A 17,823-nucleotide genomic window follows, 5' to 3' on the forward strand; every position below is an offset into this window, starting at 1 on the left:
CGTTAAGAGTCCAGTGGTCTCAGTGAAGCAACTGAAATTCAGTATTATTCTCTCAACCTTTGTAAAAAAAAAAATCTACTTTATTGTCAACTTCACCGATTTAAAATGTATTGGTGTTCATCTGGTTCTCTTGATCTGGTGTTAGGAAACTCTCATCTGTTCTGTTCACTTTGCTGACAGTTTTGCTTCCATGTTTCAATCCATTTTGGTTTCGTTTGATGCCTAACGAACACACCCCAAGTATCTGTGAGTGTTCCTGTTGAAAAGGTGTGAATGTCCGTCAGCTGTCTCAGACAGCGTTTCAGGAAGTGGTCATCCTCAGGGCTGTTGCAGCGTTTCTCATGGTAAATAGACATGTTGACGGCTAGTTGAATAGGCAGGTGGTGCGATGGGAGGTTAGCTATTCACCACAGAGCTGCCTAACTAAACGAAGAGGTGTAAAGATTGAAACGGTGGAGTTGGAGAGTTGAGTTGAGGTCAATTCACTGTCAACTCAGTCACTCTGAGGAAACTAATTGAAATTACAAGTGACTGATATTAATATTTTTTTACTGCGGGTTTTCCTATTTGTCCAGAATTAATATTAAAAAAGTGTCACTCTGGTCTCTTTTTCACGTCATTTAACACCTGATCTACTTAACAAAAGGCACCTCTCAATAGGTGGTCCAGGTTAGTCATAACAGGGGGGGGGGGCTTTCCTCTTTCGTTCCTCAAGCAGGGGGAGGCTGATGACATCACAACTTCCCATCAAACCAACTCCTTGAACTTTACAGTTTTATAAAAAAAATTTAAAAAACACGATTTGTCTCAGAAAAATGTTTGTTACCCTTTAGTGTGTGTACTTTACTGTATTTATATTTGGGTTATCACTTTTCAACAGGAAAAGTTCCAAAATCGCTGGAGTACATCTTTACGTTCACCCACATCCTGGTGGTTGTGAGGAGGACCAATTTATTATTGAACATCAATTAGAAAAGAGCAGCACGCACACTGACCAATGAGAAAAGAGCAGCACGCACACTGACCAATTAGAAAAGAGCAGCACGCACACTGACCAATTAGAAAAGAGCAGCACGCACACTGACCAATTAGAAAAGAGCAGCACGCACACTGACCAATTAGAAAAGAGCAGCACGCACACTGACCAATGAGAAAAGAGCAGCAAGCACACTGACCAATGAGAAAAGAGCAGCACGCACACTGACCAATGAGAAAAGAGCAGCACGCACACTGACCAATGAGAAAAGAGCAGCATGCACACTGACCAATGAGAAAAGAGCAGCATGCACACTGACCAATTAGAAAAGAGCAGCACGCACACTGACCAATTAGAAAAGAGCAGCATGCACACTGACCAATTAGAAAAGAGCAGCACGCACACTGACCAATTAGAAAAGAGCAGCACGCACACTGACCAATGAGAAAAGAGCAGCATGCACACTGACCAATGAGAAAAGAGCAGCATGCACAATGACCAATTAGAAAAGAGCAGCACGCACACTGACCAATGAGAAAAGAGCAGCATGCACACTGACCAATTAGAAAAGAGCAGCACGCACACTGACCAATGAGAAAAGAGCAGCATGCACACTGACCAATTAGAAAAGAGCAGCATGCACACTGACCAATTAGAAAAGAGCAGCACGCACACTGACCGTGGAACAGAGTTCATCCCTTTCTGACTTGGTGTCCGTTCTCAACGTGCCAGTGTGGCGGCAAACTAAAGGTCGTTACTTTACGCAAGCGGAGCGATGGAACGTAGTATACAGTCTGTTCCAAAATCCTAGGCGCACAGGAGGCAGGTAGAACTACGTGTGAAAACAACTGCGTTAAGTTATGTCACAAGTGCAGTGAAATACCTTTCTTGAAAGCTTTAAACGAAGCTCAATATCAATGTAGTACTAAAAATAACACGGTAGAACAAAAACACGAGAAAGAAAAGAAATAAGAAACCAAGGCAAGTTGAAAAATTTTTTTTTAATACATTTTAACAAATACTATTACATTTACATAAGTATTCAGACCCTTTACTCAGTACTTTGTTGAAGCATGTTTGGCAGCGATTACAGCCTCGAGTCTTCTTGGGTATGACGCTACAAGCTTGGTACACCTGTATTTGGGGAGTTTCTCTCATTCTTCTCTGCAGATCCTCTCAAGCTCTGTCAGGTTTGATGGGAAGCGTCACTGCACAGCTATTTTCAGGTCTCTCCAGAGATGTTTGATCGGGTTCATGTCCGGGCTCTGGCTGGGCCACTCAAGGACATTCAGAGACTTGTCCCGAAGCCACTCCTGCGTTGTTTTGGATGTGTGCTTTGGGTTGCTGTCCTGTTGGGAGGTGAACCTTCGCCCCAGTCTGAGATCCTGAGCACTCTGGAGCAGGTTTTCATCAAGGATCTCTCTGTGCTTTGCTCCGTTCATCTTTCCCTCGATCCTGACTAGTCTCCAGTGTGTTTGCTGAAAAACATCCCCACAGCATGATGCTGCCACCGCCATGCTTCACCGTAGGGATGGTGCCAGGTTTCCTCCAGACGTGACGCTTGGCATTCAGGCCAAAGAGTTCAATCTTGGTTTCATCAGACCAGAGAATCATGTTTCTAATGGTCTGAGAGTCCTTTAGGTGCCTTTTGGCAAACTCCAAGAGGGCTGTCATGTGCCTTTTACTGAGGAGTGGCTTCCATCTGGTCACTCTACCATAAAAGCCTGATTGATGGAGTGCTGCAGAGATGGTTGTCCTTCTGGAAGGTTCTCCACAGAAGAACTCTGGAGCTCTATCAGAGTGACCATCAGGTTCTTGGTCACCTCCCTGACCAAGACCCTTCTCCCCCGATTGCTCAGTTTGCCCAGACGGCCAGCTCTAGGAAGAGGCTTGGTGAATCCAAACTTCTTCTTGTGCTTCGACACAATCCTGTCTCAAGCTTTACGGTCAATTACTTCAACCTCATGGCTTGGTTTTTGCTCTGACATGCACTGTCAACTGTGGGACCTTATATAGACAGGTGTGTGCCTTTCCAAATCATTTCCAATCAATTGAATTTAGCACACAGGTGGACTCCAATCAAGTTGTAGAAACATCACAAGGATGATCAATGGAAACAGGATGCACCTGAGCTCAATTTCGAGTCTCATAGCAAAGAGTCCGAATACTTATGTAAATAAGGTATTTCTGTTTTCTATTTTTAATACATTTGCCAAAAAGTCTGCACTGTAGTAATAACACATGGGTATTAAACAGCCTGTCATGCCATCTGCAAATCCCAAAGACTAGGACACACAAAAGTGCCTAAAATGTTTCGTTATTTCAACAATGAATGAATGTCGCAACTGTTTAGTCCCCCAGAAAGCATTGCTTGAGACACCATTCACGACAGTTTTATTATTGGATCCCTACAATGGTAATGACATGCGTGTGTTCAAGGATTTCCTCATTTATTGTCGCTTATCATGATGCGTAAAATTGCAAAAGAGCTCCAAGTCTCCATCCAGCAATGATTGAGCTCGTTTTGCATGGACCGGTGCCCCGCGTGAGTATAAAGAGTTCACTTGAGGACCAATGGAAAGATCTAAAATCTACAAACTCCCCACACCCGGGGCACCGGGCTATGCAAAACGAACTTGCTCCTTGACAAGAGAGCGAGTCCCCTGCAAGCTCCTTCTCGTCTCTGATTGGCTGGCCTGCGGTATGGTCAAGTCACTAGTAGACTTTCCCGGTTTCTCCAGATCTAACAAGTCAATACGCTCGGAGTGAGTGAGGATCTCCGCTGCACAGTCTCGCTGCATATGGTTGTGGATGTTTGTGTGTTATACCAAGAACTCGGTCAAGCCGTGTGAATTCGTGATTTGCGAGTGAATATGCTGAATATAAAGGCAGAGGAAACCTGCGGCTGAATATCAGTAGAAGCTCACAGGTTTCATTGGAGAAAGTGCTCGCTTTATTCTAGTGGGAAAGATATATTACGGATTCTGTGCGCAGTTACTCATTCTGAGGTGAGATATTTTCCTTTTATTGTCTACTTTGGTGTAAGTATTGGGATTTTATCAATTTCCTTTTAGAGTTTAGTTTGAGAATCATTTCGACCCGTATTTCATTACTCTCTAATAAACCTAGGTATTATGTGCGCTCTGAGGACGGCGATGTGCGCAGCCTACTGTGTATGTTGCTGCCTTTTGGGGAAAGCGTTTTGCATTCTGTTTTACTGCGTCTGCCTTGTGAGTTTTGTTGAGATTATAGGGTTTATTTGGATTCATTCTCTGTGCTTTGATGAATATACGGAATAGATTTGTTGCCTAATAAATGAACATAAAAAAAATAGTGGTCAAGCCCAGTCGTTTTCAGTGTACCACCAACTAAATATTTCCTCTGCCCAGAGTACCCATGAAGTACCCCGTCTCGTGGATTTTTCTAGTAAACCTATGGTCTCTTGAGTCTTCTCAATTACCCCTGTGGATAGACTAAGTACCCCCAGGGGTCCTGGTATCCCTTGTTGTGAGCCACTGGTCAACCATTGGGACCTAGGTAGGTGTATGCTATACTAGTATGATTTGACTGAAACACGCAACAGTCACTTCTTCTATCCACTGTAATGACTGGCTATGCGGAACAGGTTCATGTAACGTTGCTGTATTTTTTAAAGAGTGTTTTCCTCACTAAAGCGGGAAATGACACTTTATAACGGGACCTGTTTTCTAACATTACGTTGTTTACATTACTACCTAAGTGGTTGGGTTTTTATTTACCACCTCATCAGGGTCCCTTACATGACCTTTGCTTATTAACTTCAGGGTTTAGTCAAAGATTCTATATAGATAGGTTTCTCTTAGCCCCCCCCCCCATCTCGGGCCTCAGCCGGTGAACCAACGATATCTAGTTCTTCATCTCTAATTCTAGTTCTTCATGCTTTAGATTGTTTAACTAAGGGAGGAAGAGGATGGGGGCTGTTTATTTAGGCTCCTCCGAGAATCCCCTTCTCGTCCCTCTTCTCCCCCCCTTCATCTCGCTTCTCTCTCTCAATTTCAATTTTAATTTATGTGCTTTATTGGCATGGGAAACATATATATATGTTTACATTACCAAAGCAAGTGAAATAGACCATAAACAAACGTGAAATAAACATTAAACAGTAAACGTTACGCTTACAAAAGTCCCCCCCCCCAAATTAAAAAAAATAAATAATAATAAAGACATTTCAAAATGTCATTATGTCTAATATACAGTGTTGAATATCTTTTCCTCTCTTTCATTTCCAACGACTTTACAATGGTGTTTGTTCTTCACTAGTTGCCCTTTTCACAAATCTTGTTGTTGTGATGTCACACTGGTATTTCAGCTGATATGGAGAGTTAATCAACATTTCATTTGTTTTTTTTAAGTTCTTTGTGGCTCTGTGTAATAATCTGAGGGAAATATGTGTCTCTAAAGGCGTCCGCAAACTTCCCAGCCGAAACACTTCGGTAGAGTTTCCATATATATATATTATGACGATATTTTGTGACGTTTTTGTTCATGTTGGGCTTCGTTGAGGATGTTTTTGACTGTTCGGGGACACATTTTCTTTATGGAGGCAAACTACGTCCCTTTTTGTCGGGTGATTGGTCAACAGTAGGGATTCTACAACAAAGTCTTTGTCTTTTTAACGAGAGACTGGTTTTCATGCACATTTAAAATAAAAAAAATATTATTATTGAAAAACACCGCACCAAACATCTTAGTTAGGAGGTAAAATTGCGCATCTAAGATCTCTTTTGGCAATAACGTCAAAATGAATGACAGATTTATTGAGTAATCTTAAAATTAATTTAGACTATGATGAGGAAGTATATACTGGCGACAGCGTCTTAAAATAGACAAAATACTATTTCCACTTTTGTCTCTTTATTGTTTTTATAAAGGGAGTATGCGGTTTGACTATGCGAATTCGGATGCATTAATATGGTCATGCATTTGGCAGGAGGTTAGGAAATGCAGCTCAGTTTTCACCTCATTTTGTGGGCAGTGTTGCACATAGCCTGTCTTCTCTTGAGAGCCATGTCTGCCTTCAGCTGCCTTTCTCAATAGCAAGGCTATGCTCACTGAGTTTGTGCATAGTCAACGATTTTATTAAGTTTGGGTCACAGTGGTCAGATATTCTGCCAGTGTGTCCTCTCTGTTTAGGGCCAAACCTCTCTCTCCCTGCATGTCTCCACCCAGGCCTGAGCCTTGGGAATAGGATTTCCTGTGTTGTGTTTTACAGGACCAGGACAACTGATGGTCTCACCGTCAGTGACCTGAAGTCTGCAAAAACACTACAGTGAATACTGTAGTATTTACAATTTACTATAGTATAAATACTTGAGCAAAAAAAATAAAATAAATAGTAGTGTATACTACAGTAATTACTGTAGTTTTTGTTTTAGCATCTTTTACATAGAAGTGAGGTCTTTTTCCTTCAGGAAACCTACTGGAGAAATACAAAAAGAGCACATTTTCCGTAACCTGTTTCCATAACCTGTAGGTAGGTAGGTAGGAAGGAAGGAAGGTAGGTAGGAAGGAAGGAAGGTAGGTAGGAAGGAAGGAAGGTAGGTAGGAAGGAAGGAAGGAAGGTAGGTAGGTAGGAAGGTAGGTAGGAAGGAAGGTAGGTAGGAAGGTAGGTAGGTAGGTAGGTAGGAAGTAAGGAAGGAAGGTAGGTAGGAAGGTAGGTAGGTAGGTAGGAAGGAAGGAAGGTAGGTAGGAAGGAAGGAAGGTAGGTAGGTAGGAAGGTAGGTGGGTAGGTAGGAAGGTAGGTAGGAAGGTAGGAAGGAAGGTAGGTAGGAAGGTAGGTAGGTAGGAAGGTAGGTGGGTAGGTAGGAAGGAAGGTAGGTAGGAAGGTAGGTAGGTAGGTAGGAAGGAAGGAAGGTAGGTGGGTAGGTAGGAAGGTAGGTAGGTAGGAAGGTAGGAAGGTAGGTAGGAAGGTAGGAAGGAAGGTAGGTAGGAAGGAAGGTAGGTAGGTAGGAAGGTAGGTAGGAAGGAAGGTAGGTAGGTAGGTAGGAAGGAAGGAAGGTAGGTAGGTAGGAAGGTAGGTAGGTAGGTAGGTAGGAAGGTAGGTAGGTAGGTAGGAAGGAAGGAAGGTAGGTAGGTAGGTAGGAAGGTAGGTAGGTAGGTAGGAAGGTAGGTAGGTAGGTAGGAAGGTAGGTAGGTAGGAAGGTAGGTAGGTAGGTAGGAAGGAAGGAAGGAAGGTAGGTAGGTAGGTAGGTAGGAAGGTAGGTAGGAAGGTAGGTAGGTAGGTAGGTAGGTAGGTGGGTAGGTAGGTAGGAAGGTAGGTAGGTAGGAAGGTAGGTAGGAAGGAAGGAAGGAAGGTAGGTAGGTAGGTAGGAAGGTAGGTAGGTAGGAAGGTAGGTAGGTAGGTAGGAAGGAAGGAAGGAAGGTAGGTAGGTAGGTAGGAAGGTAGGTAGGTAGGTAGGAAGGTAGGTAGGTAGGTAGGAAGGAAGGAAGGAAGGAAGGAAGGTAGGTAGGTAGGTAGGAAGGTAGGTAGGTAGGTAGGAAGGTAGGTAGGTAGGTAGGAAGGAAGGAAGGAAGGTAGGTAGGTAGGTAGGAAGGTAGGTAGGAAGGTAGGAAGGTAGGTAGGTAGGTAGGAAGGTAGGTAGGTAGGTAGGAAGGTAGGTAGGTAGGAAGGTAGGTAGGTAGGTAGGAAGGAAGGAAGGAAGGAAGGTAGGTAGGTAGGTAGGAAGGTAGGTAGGAAGGTAGGTAGGTAGGTAGGTAGGTAGGTGGGTAGGTAGGTAGGAAGGTAGGTAGGTAGGAAGGTAGGTAGGTAGGTAGGAAGGAAGGAAGGTAGGTAGGTAGGTAGGAAGGTAGGTAGGTAGGAAGGTAGGTAGGTAGGAAGGAAGGAAGGAAGGTAGGTAGGTAGGTAGGAAGGTAGGTAGGTAGGTAGGTAGGAAGGTAGGTAGGTAGGTAGGAAGGAAGGAAGGAAGGAAGGAAGGTAGGTAGGTAGGTAGGAAGGTAGGTAGGTAGGTAGGTAGGAAGGTAGGTAGGTAGGTAGGAAGGAAGGAAGGAAGGTAGGTAGGTAGGAAGGTAGGAAGGAAGGAAGGAAGGAAGGAAGGACTGGGTTCTGCTCTTTTCTATAACATGTATGGAACACAATATATGGTTTATACTTGGCGTGTCGGTTTCTCGCTTGTGGGTGACACAAATTGCGATATGGGAGATAGGAATGGGCAGGGTAGTATTCACTATAGTTAAAAATGTTTTTGTGTTTTTGCAGACTAGTGTTTTCGGGGACATTTCTGTAGTCTCTACTAGTGTTTCTTGTGTGGATAATACTGTAGTATTTACTATAGTATACTACAATATTCTATAGTAAGTACTACACATGATTAAGGGATACTACAGTGTGTAGTATAGTATTCTACAATATACTACAATTGACTACAGAATTCTATAGTAAACTGTATCATTTTTGTATTTATTTTTGTCATGTGGGATTGTAATGCGACACGATCACTTACCTAAAACATGTCGCTACCCTTTACTTCCATATCATGACCTACGACAAGGATTCCATCTGTTGTTTCCGTGTGGGGAGAAAGTACCCTAGTTTTTAAGACTGCCACACGACATCTTGACTCAAGTCGTCACCCGTGTAGTCATCAGGTGGCTTGGCCGTGTGACAATGACTGGGCAGAGTGTAGTGCCAACCGTGATGCCAAGGAATGACTGGGAACAGATTGGCGTTGGTGTAAACATAGGATAGGAAACGTGGTTATTTTGAAGTCATGGATATTACCCTACTGCTATTTATAAACCAGACAGTCGTTCTATTTGTGCATAGGAATTAGTTTTGATTTGCCTGGTTAAATAAAGATGGTATCATGTGGTAATGTGTTAACTCATGAAAATACCTTCTGTTTGTATTATTTATTACTTTAATCATTGAATGATTGTTGTGTTTTTTTAAATTTTATTTTTAAAACACACCCAGTGAGGTTACTATCTAAACCAGCCGTCCATATATATCTGGTGACAATCTGTTCCTTTTGTTCATGCTTGCTTTTTGCTGTACCACACACATACCCAGTGGCAAGGCTGAACCAAGCCAACAGCAGCGTGCTAAAGTTAGCCTTTGTTTCAGCTGAGGCGTTAACACGTTGGCTCGGTATAGGCTCATGATCTGCCTCTTACCACAAGAGAGACACATGGTGCAACAGCTGCACGGGCTGCTACTCTCTCCATTCTGATGTAAATCACTGTGGTGTTCTCAGTCAAGGAGATGGGATGTGTGTGTGTGTGTGTGTGCAGGGTGTGTAGAATGATAAATCCCATCTATGGCTTGTGGCTACTACCCACCCATCACACACACCCCTCTCCTTCCCTGGCACTCGTGCAGTGGAACAACATAAATAACTTCCTGAATAGAGGGGAAATAGTAACGGTGTCTTTTTGTAGGGTTTTTAGGATAAAGGCCGAAAAACAAGGTCTGTGGTTAAACGCAGGAGATCTGATACGTTTGGTTCTATGACATCTTCACCGGGTCACTTTTTGTGAATTTTGAAGAAGTTATTTAATAATATATATATATATATATATTTTTTAAAGTACATAAAGGCTTTATAATTCATGAAGATCATGTTAACTGACTGATCTTTTCTCATAGAACAAAACGTAAAGGTGATGAATGGTAGCCTAGTGGTTCGAGTGTTGGACCAGTAACCGAAAGGTTGCTGGGTCAAATCCCCTGAGCTGACAAGGTAAAAAATCTGTCTGTTCTGCCCCTGAACAAGGCAGGTTAACCCACTGTTCATAGGCCGTCATTTTAAATAAGAATTTATTCTTAACTGACTTGCCTAGTTAAATAAAGGTAAAATAAATACAAATATTAACTCATAAAACAGAACCTATAAGATCTCCTAAACTTGTGTTAACCTCAGACCTTATTTTCAGTGTTTTATTCCAGAGCCCTATTCCTTTTTCCCTATAGGAATGGCTGAACGAACCAGAGGTAACTCTGGGTATTAGGACTACAAGCTGGCGAGCTCTATAGGGCAGACGGCCATGGGTCGGCCTATTGTCAGGTGGGGACCTGGGGGTCTGGTTGTGCCCCGTGCCGGTCCAATCAAAGACCCCATTGTGTGGAGCCCGGTGGCCTCAGGGAGAAGGCTTTTGAGGAGACTCCAGGAGTCTGCCTGGCTGGTATTTGCGATGGAGCCCCCAGTACTAGAGAAGGTGGCACATGAGAGTGTGTGTTGGCATTCTACTACTGCAGTCTGCCTGGCAGTCAGGTGGTTTCGTTGGGGCTCTCTGTCTCTCTCCCTGTCTGTCTCTCTCTCTGTCTATCTCTCTCCCTGTCTCTCTCTCTCTGTCTGTCTCTCTCTCTGTCTATCTCTCTCCCTGTCTGTCTGTCTCTCTCTCTCTCTCTGTCTCTCTCTCTCCCTGTCTCTCTCTCTGTCTATCTCTCTCCCTGTCTGTCTGTCTGTCTGTCTGTCTGTCTGTCTGTCTGTCTCTCTCTCTCTGTCTCTCTCTCCCTGTCTCTCTGTCTCTGTCTGTCTCTCTCTGTCTGTCTCTCTCTCTCTCCCTGTCTGTCTCTCTCGCTCTCCCTGTCTGTCTCTGTCTGTCTCTGTCTCTCTGTCTGTGTGTGTCTAGCAGGCAGTCAAGGGGTTCAGTTGGGGCTCTGTCTCTCTCTCTCTCCCTGTCTGTCTCTCTCTCTCGGTCTCTGTCTCTGTTTGTCTGTGTGTGTCTCTCTCCCTGTCTGTCTCTCTCCCTGTCTGTCTCTCTCTTTCTGTCTCTGTCTCTGTTTGTCTGTGTGTGTCTCTGTCTGTCTCTCCCTGTCTGTCTCTCTCTCTCTCTGTCTCTGCCTCTCTGTTTGTCTGTGTCTGTCTCTCTCCCTGTCTGTCTGTCTCTCTCTCTGTCTCTCTGTTTGTCTCTCTGTGTGTGTTTCAAGCAGGCAGTCAAGAGGTTCAGTTGGAGCTCTGCCCACACACTCACGGGTGCATGCTCAATATACAGCGTGTACACACACACACACACACACACACACACACACACACACACACACACACACACACACACACACACACACACACACACACACACACACACACACACACACACACACACGACTCCGTACACTCCCTCAAGAGATAATAAGAGTGTTTAGTCCATATGATGATCATCAGTGTTAGGTTGTGTTTCTGTGGTGGGGAAAGATAAGTTCTCTGACGATACTCTCTCACACTTGGCCACAGGCCAACGCTGCCCCGTCAGAACGATACTCTCTCACAGTGTAAACACTCCTGAGCGTCTCACACCCTGTTGGTGTCCCTTTCAGGTGTTTTAGAGAGGGGGGGAGGGGGGGACCAGGGGTGAAATAAGACACTATTTTTTCCTTCAGCCTCATTATTGTATGTTACCATGTTTACTGATCCTCATGTACGCTGTGAATGGATGCGTTGTTTGGTTGTGTGGTTGTGTGGTTGTGTGGTTGTGTGGTTGTGTGGTTGTGTGGTTGTGTGGTTGTGTGGTTGTGTGGTTGTTTGGTTGTGTGGTTGTGTGGTTGTTTGGTTGTGTGGTTGTGTGGTTGTTTGGTTGGGTGGTTGTGTGGTTGTTTGGTTGTGTGGTTGTGTGGTTGTGTGGTTGTGTGGTTGTGTGGTTGTTTGGTTGTGTGGTTGTGTGGTTGTGTGGTTGTGTGGTTGTGTGGTTGTTTGGTTGTGTGGTTGTTTGGTTGTGTGGTTGTGTGGTTGTTTGGTTGGGTGGTTGTGTGGTTGTTTGGTTGTGTGGTTGTGTGGTTGTGTGGTTGTGTTTTGTGTGACAGAGGTGAAATCACAAACTTTTCAGTAGGGTTCATTATTTTCGGTCGACACCATGTTGCTTGGCAGGGATTGGTTGGTTCTTGATATCGTCGTATCCCCTGTCGATAATGGATATATGTGTCTTCTTTTTTTTTTTTTTTAATCCAGTGTGTTTGTGTCCTGATGAATGTGAATGGTTCAGAATTACTTTCTAGATTACTTCTTCTTATGTGCAATGGCTTCAGAACAAAAAGACACAGAGACGAGGAAAGCCTGGTGATATTGTTTTGAATTCCAATTGATTAGAACGAGTGATTTTAAAAGTGTGTAGCTAATACATCTCCATAGAGATGAAAGAAAAGGTAAACAAAAAAATAAATAATAATATGTTAATCTGGACTCTGTTCAATGATCAGGAAAACAAAGGTGGTACTTTACATTGTAAATCACAGCATTAAGCGGTGTGATGCATGCATCCATTCTGACACTGCTTCTTTTAAAGCTGACAATGTTAGGCTGAGGCCTAGTGTTGTCTCCTGGCTGAGGCCTAGTGTTGTCCCCTGGCTGAGGCCTAGTGTTGTCCCCTGGCTGAGGTCTAGTGTTGTCCCCTGGCTGAGGCCTAGTGTTGTCCCCTGGCTGAGGCCTAGTGTTGTCCCCTGGCTGAGGTCTAGTGTTGTCCCCTGGCTGAGGCCTAGTGTTGTCCCCTGGCTGAGGCCTAGTGTCTCCTGGCTGAGGCCTAGTGTTGTCTCCTGGCTGAGGCCTAGTGTTGTCCCCTGGCTGAGGTCTAGTGTTGTCTCCTGGCTGAGGTCTAGTGTTGTCTCCTGGCTGAGGTCTAGTGTTGTCTCCTGGCTGAGGTCTAGTGTTGTCTCCTGGCTGAGGCCTAGTGTTGTCTCCTGGCTGAGGCCTAGTGTTGTCTCCTGGCTGAGGCCTAGTGTTGTCTCCTGGCTGAGGCCTAGTGTTGTCCCCTGGCTGAGGTCTAGTGTTGTCTCCTGGCTGAGGTCTAGTGTTGTCTCCTGGCTGAGGTCTAGTGTTGTCTCCTGGCTGAGGTCTAGTGTTGTCTCCTGGCTGAGGCCTAGTGTTGTCTCCTGGCTGAGGTCTAGTGTTGTCTCCTGGCTGAGGTCTAGTGTTGTCTCCTGGCTGAGGTCTAGTGTTGTCCCCTGGCTGAGGTCTAGTGTTGTCTCCTGGCTGAGGTCTAGTGTTGTCCCCTGGCTGAGGTCTAGTGTTGTCCCCTGGCTGAGGTCTAGTGTTGTCTCCTGGCTGAGGTCTAGTGTTGTCTCCTGGCTGAGGTCTAGTGTTGTCTCCTGGCTGAGGCCTAGTGTTGTCTCCTGGCTGAGGCCTAGTGTTGTCCCCTGGCTGAGGCCTAGTGTTGTCTTTAGGCTGAGGCCTAGTGTTGTCTCCTGGCTGAGGCCTAGTGTTGTCCCCTGGCTGAGGTCTAGTGTTGTCCCCTGGCTGAGGTCTAGTGTTGTCTCCTGGCTGAGGTCTAGTGTTGTCTCCTGGCTGAGGTCTAGTGTTGTCCCCTGGCTGAGGTCTAGTGTTGTCCCCTGGCTGAGGTCTAGTGTTGTCTCCTGGCTGAGGCCTAGTGTTGTCTCCTGGCTGAGGCCTAGTGTTGTCTCCTGGCTGAGGTCTAGTGTTGTCCCCTGGCTGAGGCCTAGTGTTGTCTCCTGGCTGAGGTCTAGTGTTGTCCCCTGGCTGAGGCCTAGTGTTGTCTCCTGGCTGAGGTCTAGTGTTGTCCCCTGGCTGAGGCCTAGTGTTGTCTCCTGGCTGAGGTTTAGTGTTGTCTCCTGGCTGAGGCCTAGTGTTGTCTCCTGGCTGAGGTCTAGTGTTGTCCCCTGGCTGAGGTCTAGTGTTGTCCCCTGGCTGAGGTCTAGTGTTGTCTTTAGGCTGAGGTCTAGTGTTGTCTCCTGGCTGAGGCCTAGTGTTGTCTCCTGGCTGAGGCCTAGTGTTGTCTCCTGGCTGAGGCCTAGTGTTGTCTTTAGGCTGAGGTCTAGTGTTATCTCCTGGCTGAGGTCTAGTGTTGTCTCCTGGCTGAGGCCTAGTGTTGTCCCCTGGCTGAGGTCTAGTGTTGTCCCCTGGCTGAGGCCTAGTGTTGTCCCCTGGCTGAGGTCTAGTGTTGTCTCCTGGCTGAGGTCTAGTGTTGTCCCCTGGCTGAGGTCTAGTGTTGTCTCCTGGCTGAGGCCTAGTGTTGTCTCCTGGCTGAGGTCTAGTGTTGTCCCCTGGCTGAGGTCTAGTGTTGTCTCCTGGCTGAGGTCTAGTGTTGTCTCCTGGCTGAGGCCTAGTGTTGTCTCCTGGCTGAGGTCTAGTGTTGTCTCCTGTCTGAGGTCTAGTGTTGTCTCCTGGCTGAGGCCTAGTGGCTGAGGTCTAGTGTTGTCTCCTGGCTGAGGCCTAGTGTTGTCTCCTGGCTGAGGCCTAGTGTTGTCTCCTGGCTGAGGCCTAGTGTTGTCTCCTGGCTGAGGCCTAGTGTTGTCTCCTGGCTGAGGTCTAGTGTTGTCTCCTGGCTGAGGTCTAGTGTTGTCCCCTGGCTGAGGTCTAGTGTTGTCCCCTGGCTGAGGCCTAGTGTTGTCTCCTGGCTGAGGTCTAGTGTTGTCCCCTGGCTGAGGTCTAGTGTTGTCTTTAGGCTGAGGTCTAGTGTTGTCCCCTGGCTGAGGTCTAGTGTTGTCTCCTGGCTGAGGCCTAGTGTTGTCTCCTGGCTGAGGCCTAGTGTTGTCCCCTGGCTGAGGCCTAGTGTTGTCTCCTGGCTGAGGTCTAGTGTTGTCTCCTGGCTGAGGTCTAGTGTTGTCTTCTGGCTGAGGTCTAGTGTTGTCCCCTGGCTGAGGTCTAGTGTTGTCTCCTGGCTGAGGCCTAGTGTTGTCTCCTGGCTGAGGCCTAGTGTTGTCTCCTGGCTGAGGCCTAGTGTTGTCTCCTGGCTGAGGCCTAGTGTTGTCTCCTGGCTGAGGTCTAGTGTTGTCTCCTGGCTGAGGTCTAGTGTTGTCTCCTGGTTGAGGCCTAGTGTTGTCTCCTGGCTGAGGCCTAGTGTTGTCTCCTGGCTGAGGCCTAGTGTTGTCTCCTGGCTGAGGTCTAGTGTTGTCTCCTGGCTGAGGTCTAGTGTTGTCTCCTGGCTGAGGTCTAGTGTTGTCTCCTGGCTGAGGTCTAGTGTTGTCTCCTGGCTGAGGCCTAGTGTTGTCTCCTGTCTGAGGTCTAGTGTTGTCTCCTGGCTGAGGTCTAGTGTTGTCTCCTGGCTGAGGCCTAGTGTTGTCTCCTGGCTGAGGTCTAGTGTTGTCTCCTTGCTGAGGTCTAGTGTTGTCTCCTGGCTGAGGCCTAGTGTTGTCTCCTGGCTGAGGCCTAGTGTTGTCTCCTGGCTGAGGTCTAGTGTTGTCTCCTGGCTGAGGTCTAGTGTTGTCCCCTGGCTGAGGCCTAGTGTTGTCTCCTGGCTGAGGCCTAGTGTTGTCCCCTGGCTGAGGTCTAGTGTTGTCTCCTGGCTGAGGTCTAGTGTTGTCCCCTGGCTGAGGTCTACTGTTGTCCCCTGGCTGAGGTCTAGTGTTGTCCCCTGGCTGAGGTCTAGTGTTGTCTCCTGGCTGAGGTCTAGTGTTGTCCCCTGGCTGAGGTCTAGTGTTGTCTCCTGGCTGAGGCCTAGTGTTGTCTCCTGGCTGAGGTCTAGTGTTGTCCCCTGGCTGAGGCCTAGTGTTGTCTCCTGGCTGAGGCCTAGTGTTGTCCCCTGGCTGAGGCCTAGTGTTGTCTCCTGGCTGAGGCCTAGTGTTGTCTCCTGGCTGAGGCCTAGTGTTGTCTCCTGGCTGAGGCCTAGTGTTGTCTCCTGGCTGAGGTCTAGTGTTGTCTCCTGGCTGAGGTCTAGTGTTGTCCCCTGGCTGAGGCCTAGTGTTGTCTCCTGGCTGAGGCCTAGTGTTGTCCCCTGGCTGAGGTCTAGTGTTGTCTCCTGGCTGAGGTCTAGTGTTGTCCCCTGGCTGAGGTCTAGTGTTGTCCCCTGGCTGAGGTCTAGTGTTGTCCCCTGGCTGAGGTCTAGTGTTGTCTCCTGGCTGAGGTCTAGTGTTGTCCCCTGGCTGAGGTCTAGTGTTGTCTCCTGGCTGAGGCCTAGTGTTGTCTCCTGGCTGAGGTCTAGTGTTGTCCCCTGGCTGAGGCCTAGTGTTGTCTCCTGGCTGAGGCCTAGTGTTGTCCCCTGGCTGAGGCCTAGTGTTGTCCCCTGGCTGAGGTCTAGTGTTGTCCCCTGGCTGAGGCCTAGTGTTGTCTCCTGGCTGAGGCCTAGTGTTGTCCCCTGGCTGAGGTCTAGTGTTGTCCCCTGGCTGAGGTCTAGTGTTGTCCCCTGGCTGAGGTCTAGTGTTGTCTCCTGGCTGAGGTCTAGTGTTGTCTCCTGGCTGAGGTCTAGTGTTGTCTCCTGGCTGAGGTCTAGTGTTGTCCCCTGGCTGAGGTCTAGTGTTGTCCCCTGGCTGAGGCCTAGTGTTGTCTCCTGGCTGAGGCCTAGTGTTGTCCCCTGGCTGAGGTCTAGTGTTGTCCCCTGGCTGAGGTCTAGTGTTGTCCCCTGGCTGAGGTCTAGTGTTGTCTCCTGGCTGAGGTCTAGTGTTGTCTCCTGGCTGAGGTCTAGTGTTGTCTCCTGGCTGAGGTCTAGTGTTGTCCCCTGGCTGAGGTCTAGTGTTGTCCCCTGGCTGAGGTCTAGTGTTGTCCCCTGGCTGAGGTCTAGTGTTGTCTCCTGGCTGAGGTCTAGTGTTGTCCCCTGGCTGAGGTCTAGTGTTGTCTCCTGGCTGAGGCCCTAACCAACCATTTTGTAAACAAACCTGAGGTTTGTCTGTTTGGGTTGGAGAATATAGCTCTGTTATTTTTTTCCCCATTGTTTTCACATCCACTTCTGTGTCTCTCTGAAATATCAGAATAGCAACAAGTCTACTTCGGTCAGTCTATTGTACTGAGACGTCTGTTTTTACTCTCTCTCTCTACTTTTCTCTCTCTATCGCTCTACTTTCCTCTCTCTCTCGCTACTCCGCTCTCTCTCTATACTCCCCCTCTCTTTCTCTCTCTCTTGCTCTCTCTTTCTGGATTAAACTCAACAAACCTTTCCTCTCTGCAGGACAATATGCCTCAGACGTCACCGCTGACAGGCATGCTGGTCTCCAGTGGTTACAATAAGAACCAGAACCAGACCAAGGAAGAGGGACTGTATTACCATGACAACACCCTGGTATCCGGCTCGCTGGAGGCCCTCATCCACCACCTTGTCCCCAGCATGGACTACTACCCTGACGTGAGTGTCTGTCTCTCTCGCTGTTTCCATCCCTCTTTTTCTCTCTCTCCTTTCTCGCATTCTCTCTCTCTCTCTCTCTGTTTACCTCTCTTTCTGTTTCTGTCTTATTTAACTTTCCACAAGGTGGAGAAAAAAACAAAACAAACCCCCATATTCCTCTGTTATTTACATCTCTCTTCCTTCCTATCTTTCTCTCCACAGAGGACATACATCTTCACCTTCCTGCTCTCCTCTCGTCTGTTCATCCGCCCCTACGAGCTCATGTCCAAAGTCTGTCACCTGTGTATGGAACAGCAGAGACTGAGCGACCCTCAGGCAGACAAGGTAACTCTATACCTCCATTATACTCAGTAATGTTATACTGTAGTATATTATACTAGAATGGTACACAGTAATATTTATCCGATATACTATATGCTTCTTGAAGATAGACCTGCAACAATCACATTTTTTTTCTTCTTCTTTCAGATGAGGATCAGGAAGATGGCTCCCAAGATACTTCAGCTGCTTCAGGAGTGGACGGAGACGTTCTCCTACGACTTCCGAGACGAGAGGATGATGAGGAGCCTGAAGGAGCTGACCCAACGCCTGTCCTCGGGAGACGAGGTACAGTCGCAGTCAAAATTCATTCAATCTTTTGTCACTGAAGGGAAATTCATTGTGCAGCCAGGAGTATATAAGATTCATGAATAACAAAGACACATTCACAAGTTAGTCCATCATCCGATGCCACCTGTCTTGGCTGTAAAGTTAGCCCGTTATCTGATGCCACCTGTCTTGGCTGTAAAGTTTATCTGATGCCACCTGTCTTGGATGTAAAGTTAGCCCGTTATCTGATGCCACCTGTCTTGGATGTAAAGTTAGCCCGT

The 17,823-nt window shown here is 46.9% G+C and overlaps 2 protein-coding genes across 4 annotated transcripts in view; both read left to right on the plus strand.

The window, feature by feature from the left end:
- The window catches only part of LOC115188807 (uncharacterized), a 12,003-nt gene extending 10,487 nt beyond the window's left edge, over nt 1-1,516 (plus strand). For all 3 annotated transcript variants that reach the window (XM_029747657.1, XM_029747655.1, XM_029747656.1), the window contains exon 4: nt 1-1,516. This exon is cut by the window's left edge and continues 780 nt beyond it. The gene's annotated coding sequence lies outside the window, so the exon portion shown is untranslated.
- Nucleotides 1,517-3,657: 2,141 nt separating this feature from the next.
- On the plus strand, nt 3,658-17,560 carry LOC115188808 (ras-GEF domain-containing family member 1B-A; the record flags this gene model as incomplete). The annotated part of the gene is given in 4 exon segments (XM_029747658.1): nt 3,658-3,984; nt 16,781-16,954; nt 17,156-17,278; nt 17,423-17,560. Coding segments are annotated over 3 exon segments (429 nt in total), but the record flags the coding sequence as incomplete, so codon positions are not given.
- Between the last annotated feature and the right edge of the window lie 263 nt (nt 17,561-17,823).

Source organism: Salmo trutta, unplaced genomic scaffold, assembly GCF_901001165.1.
Source record: "Salmo trutta unplaced genomic scaffold, fSalTru1.1, whole genome shotgun sequence".
NCBI classification, from domain to species: domain Eukaryota; kingdom Metazoa; phylum Chordata; class Actinopteri; order Salmoniformes; family Salmonidae; genus Salmo; species Salmo trutta.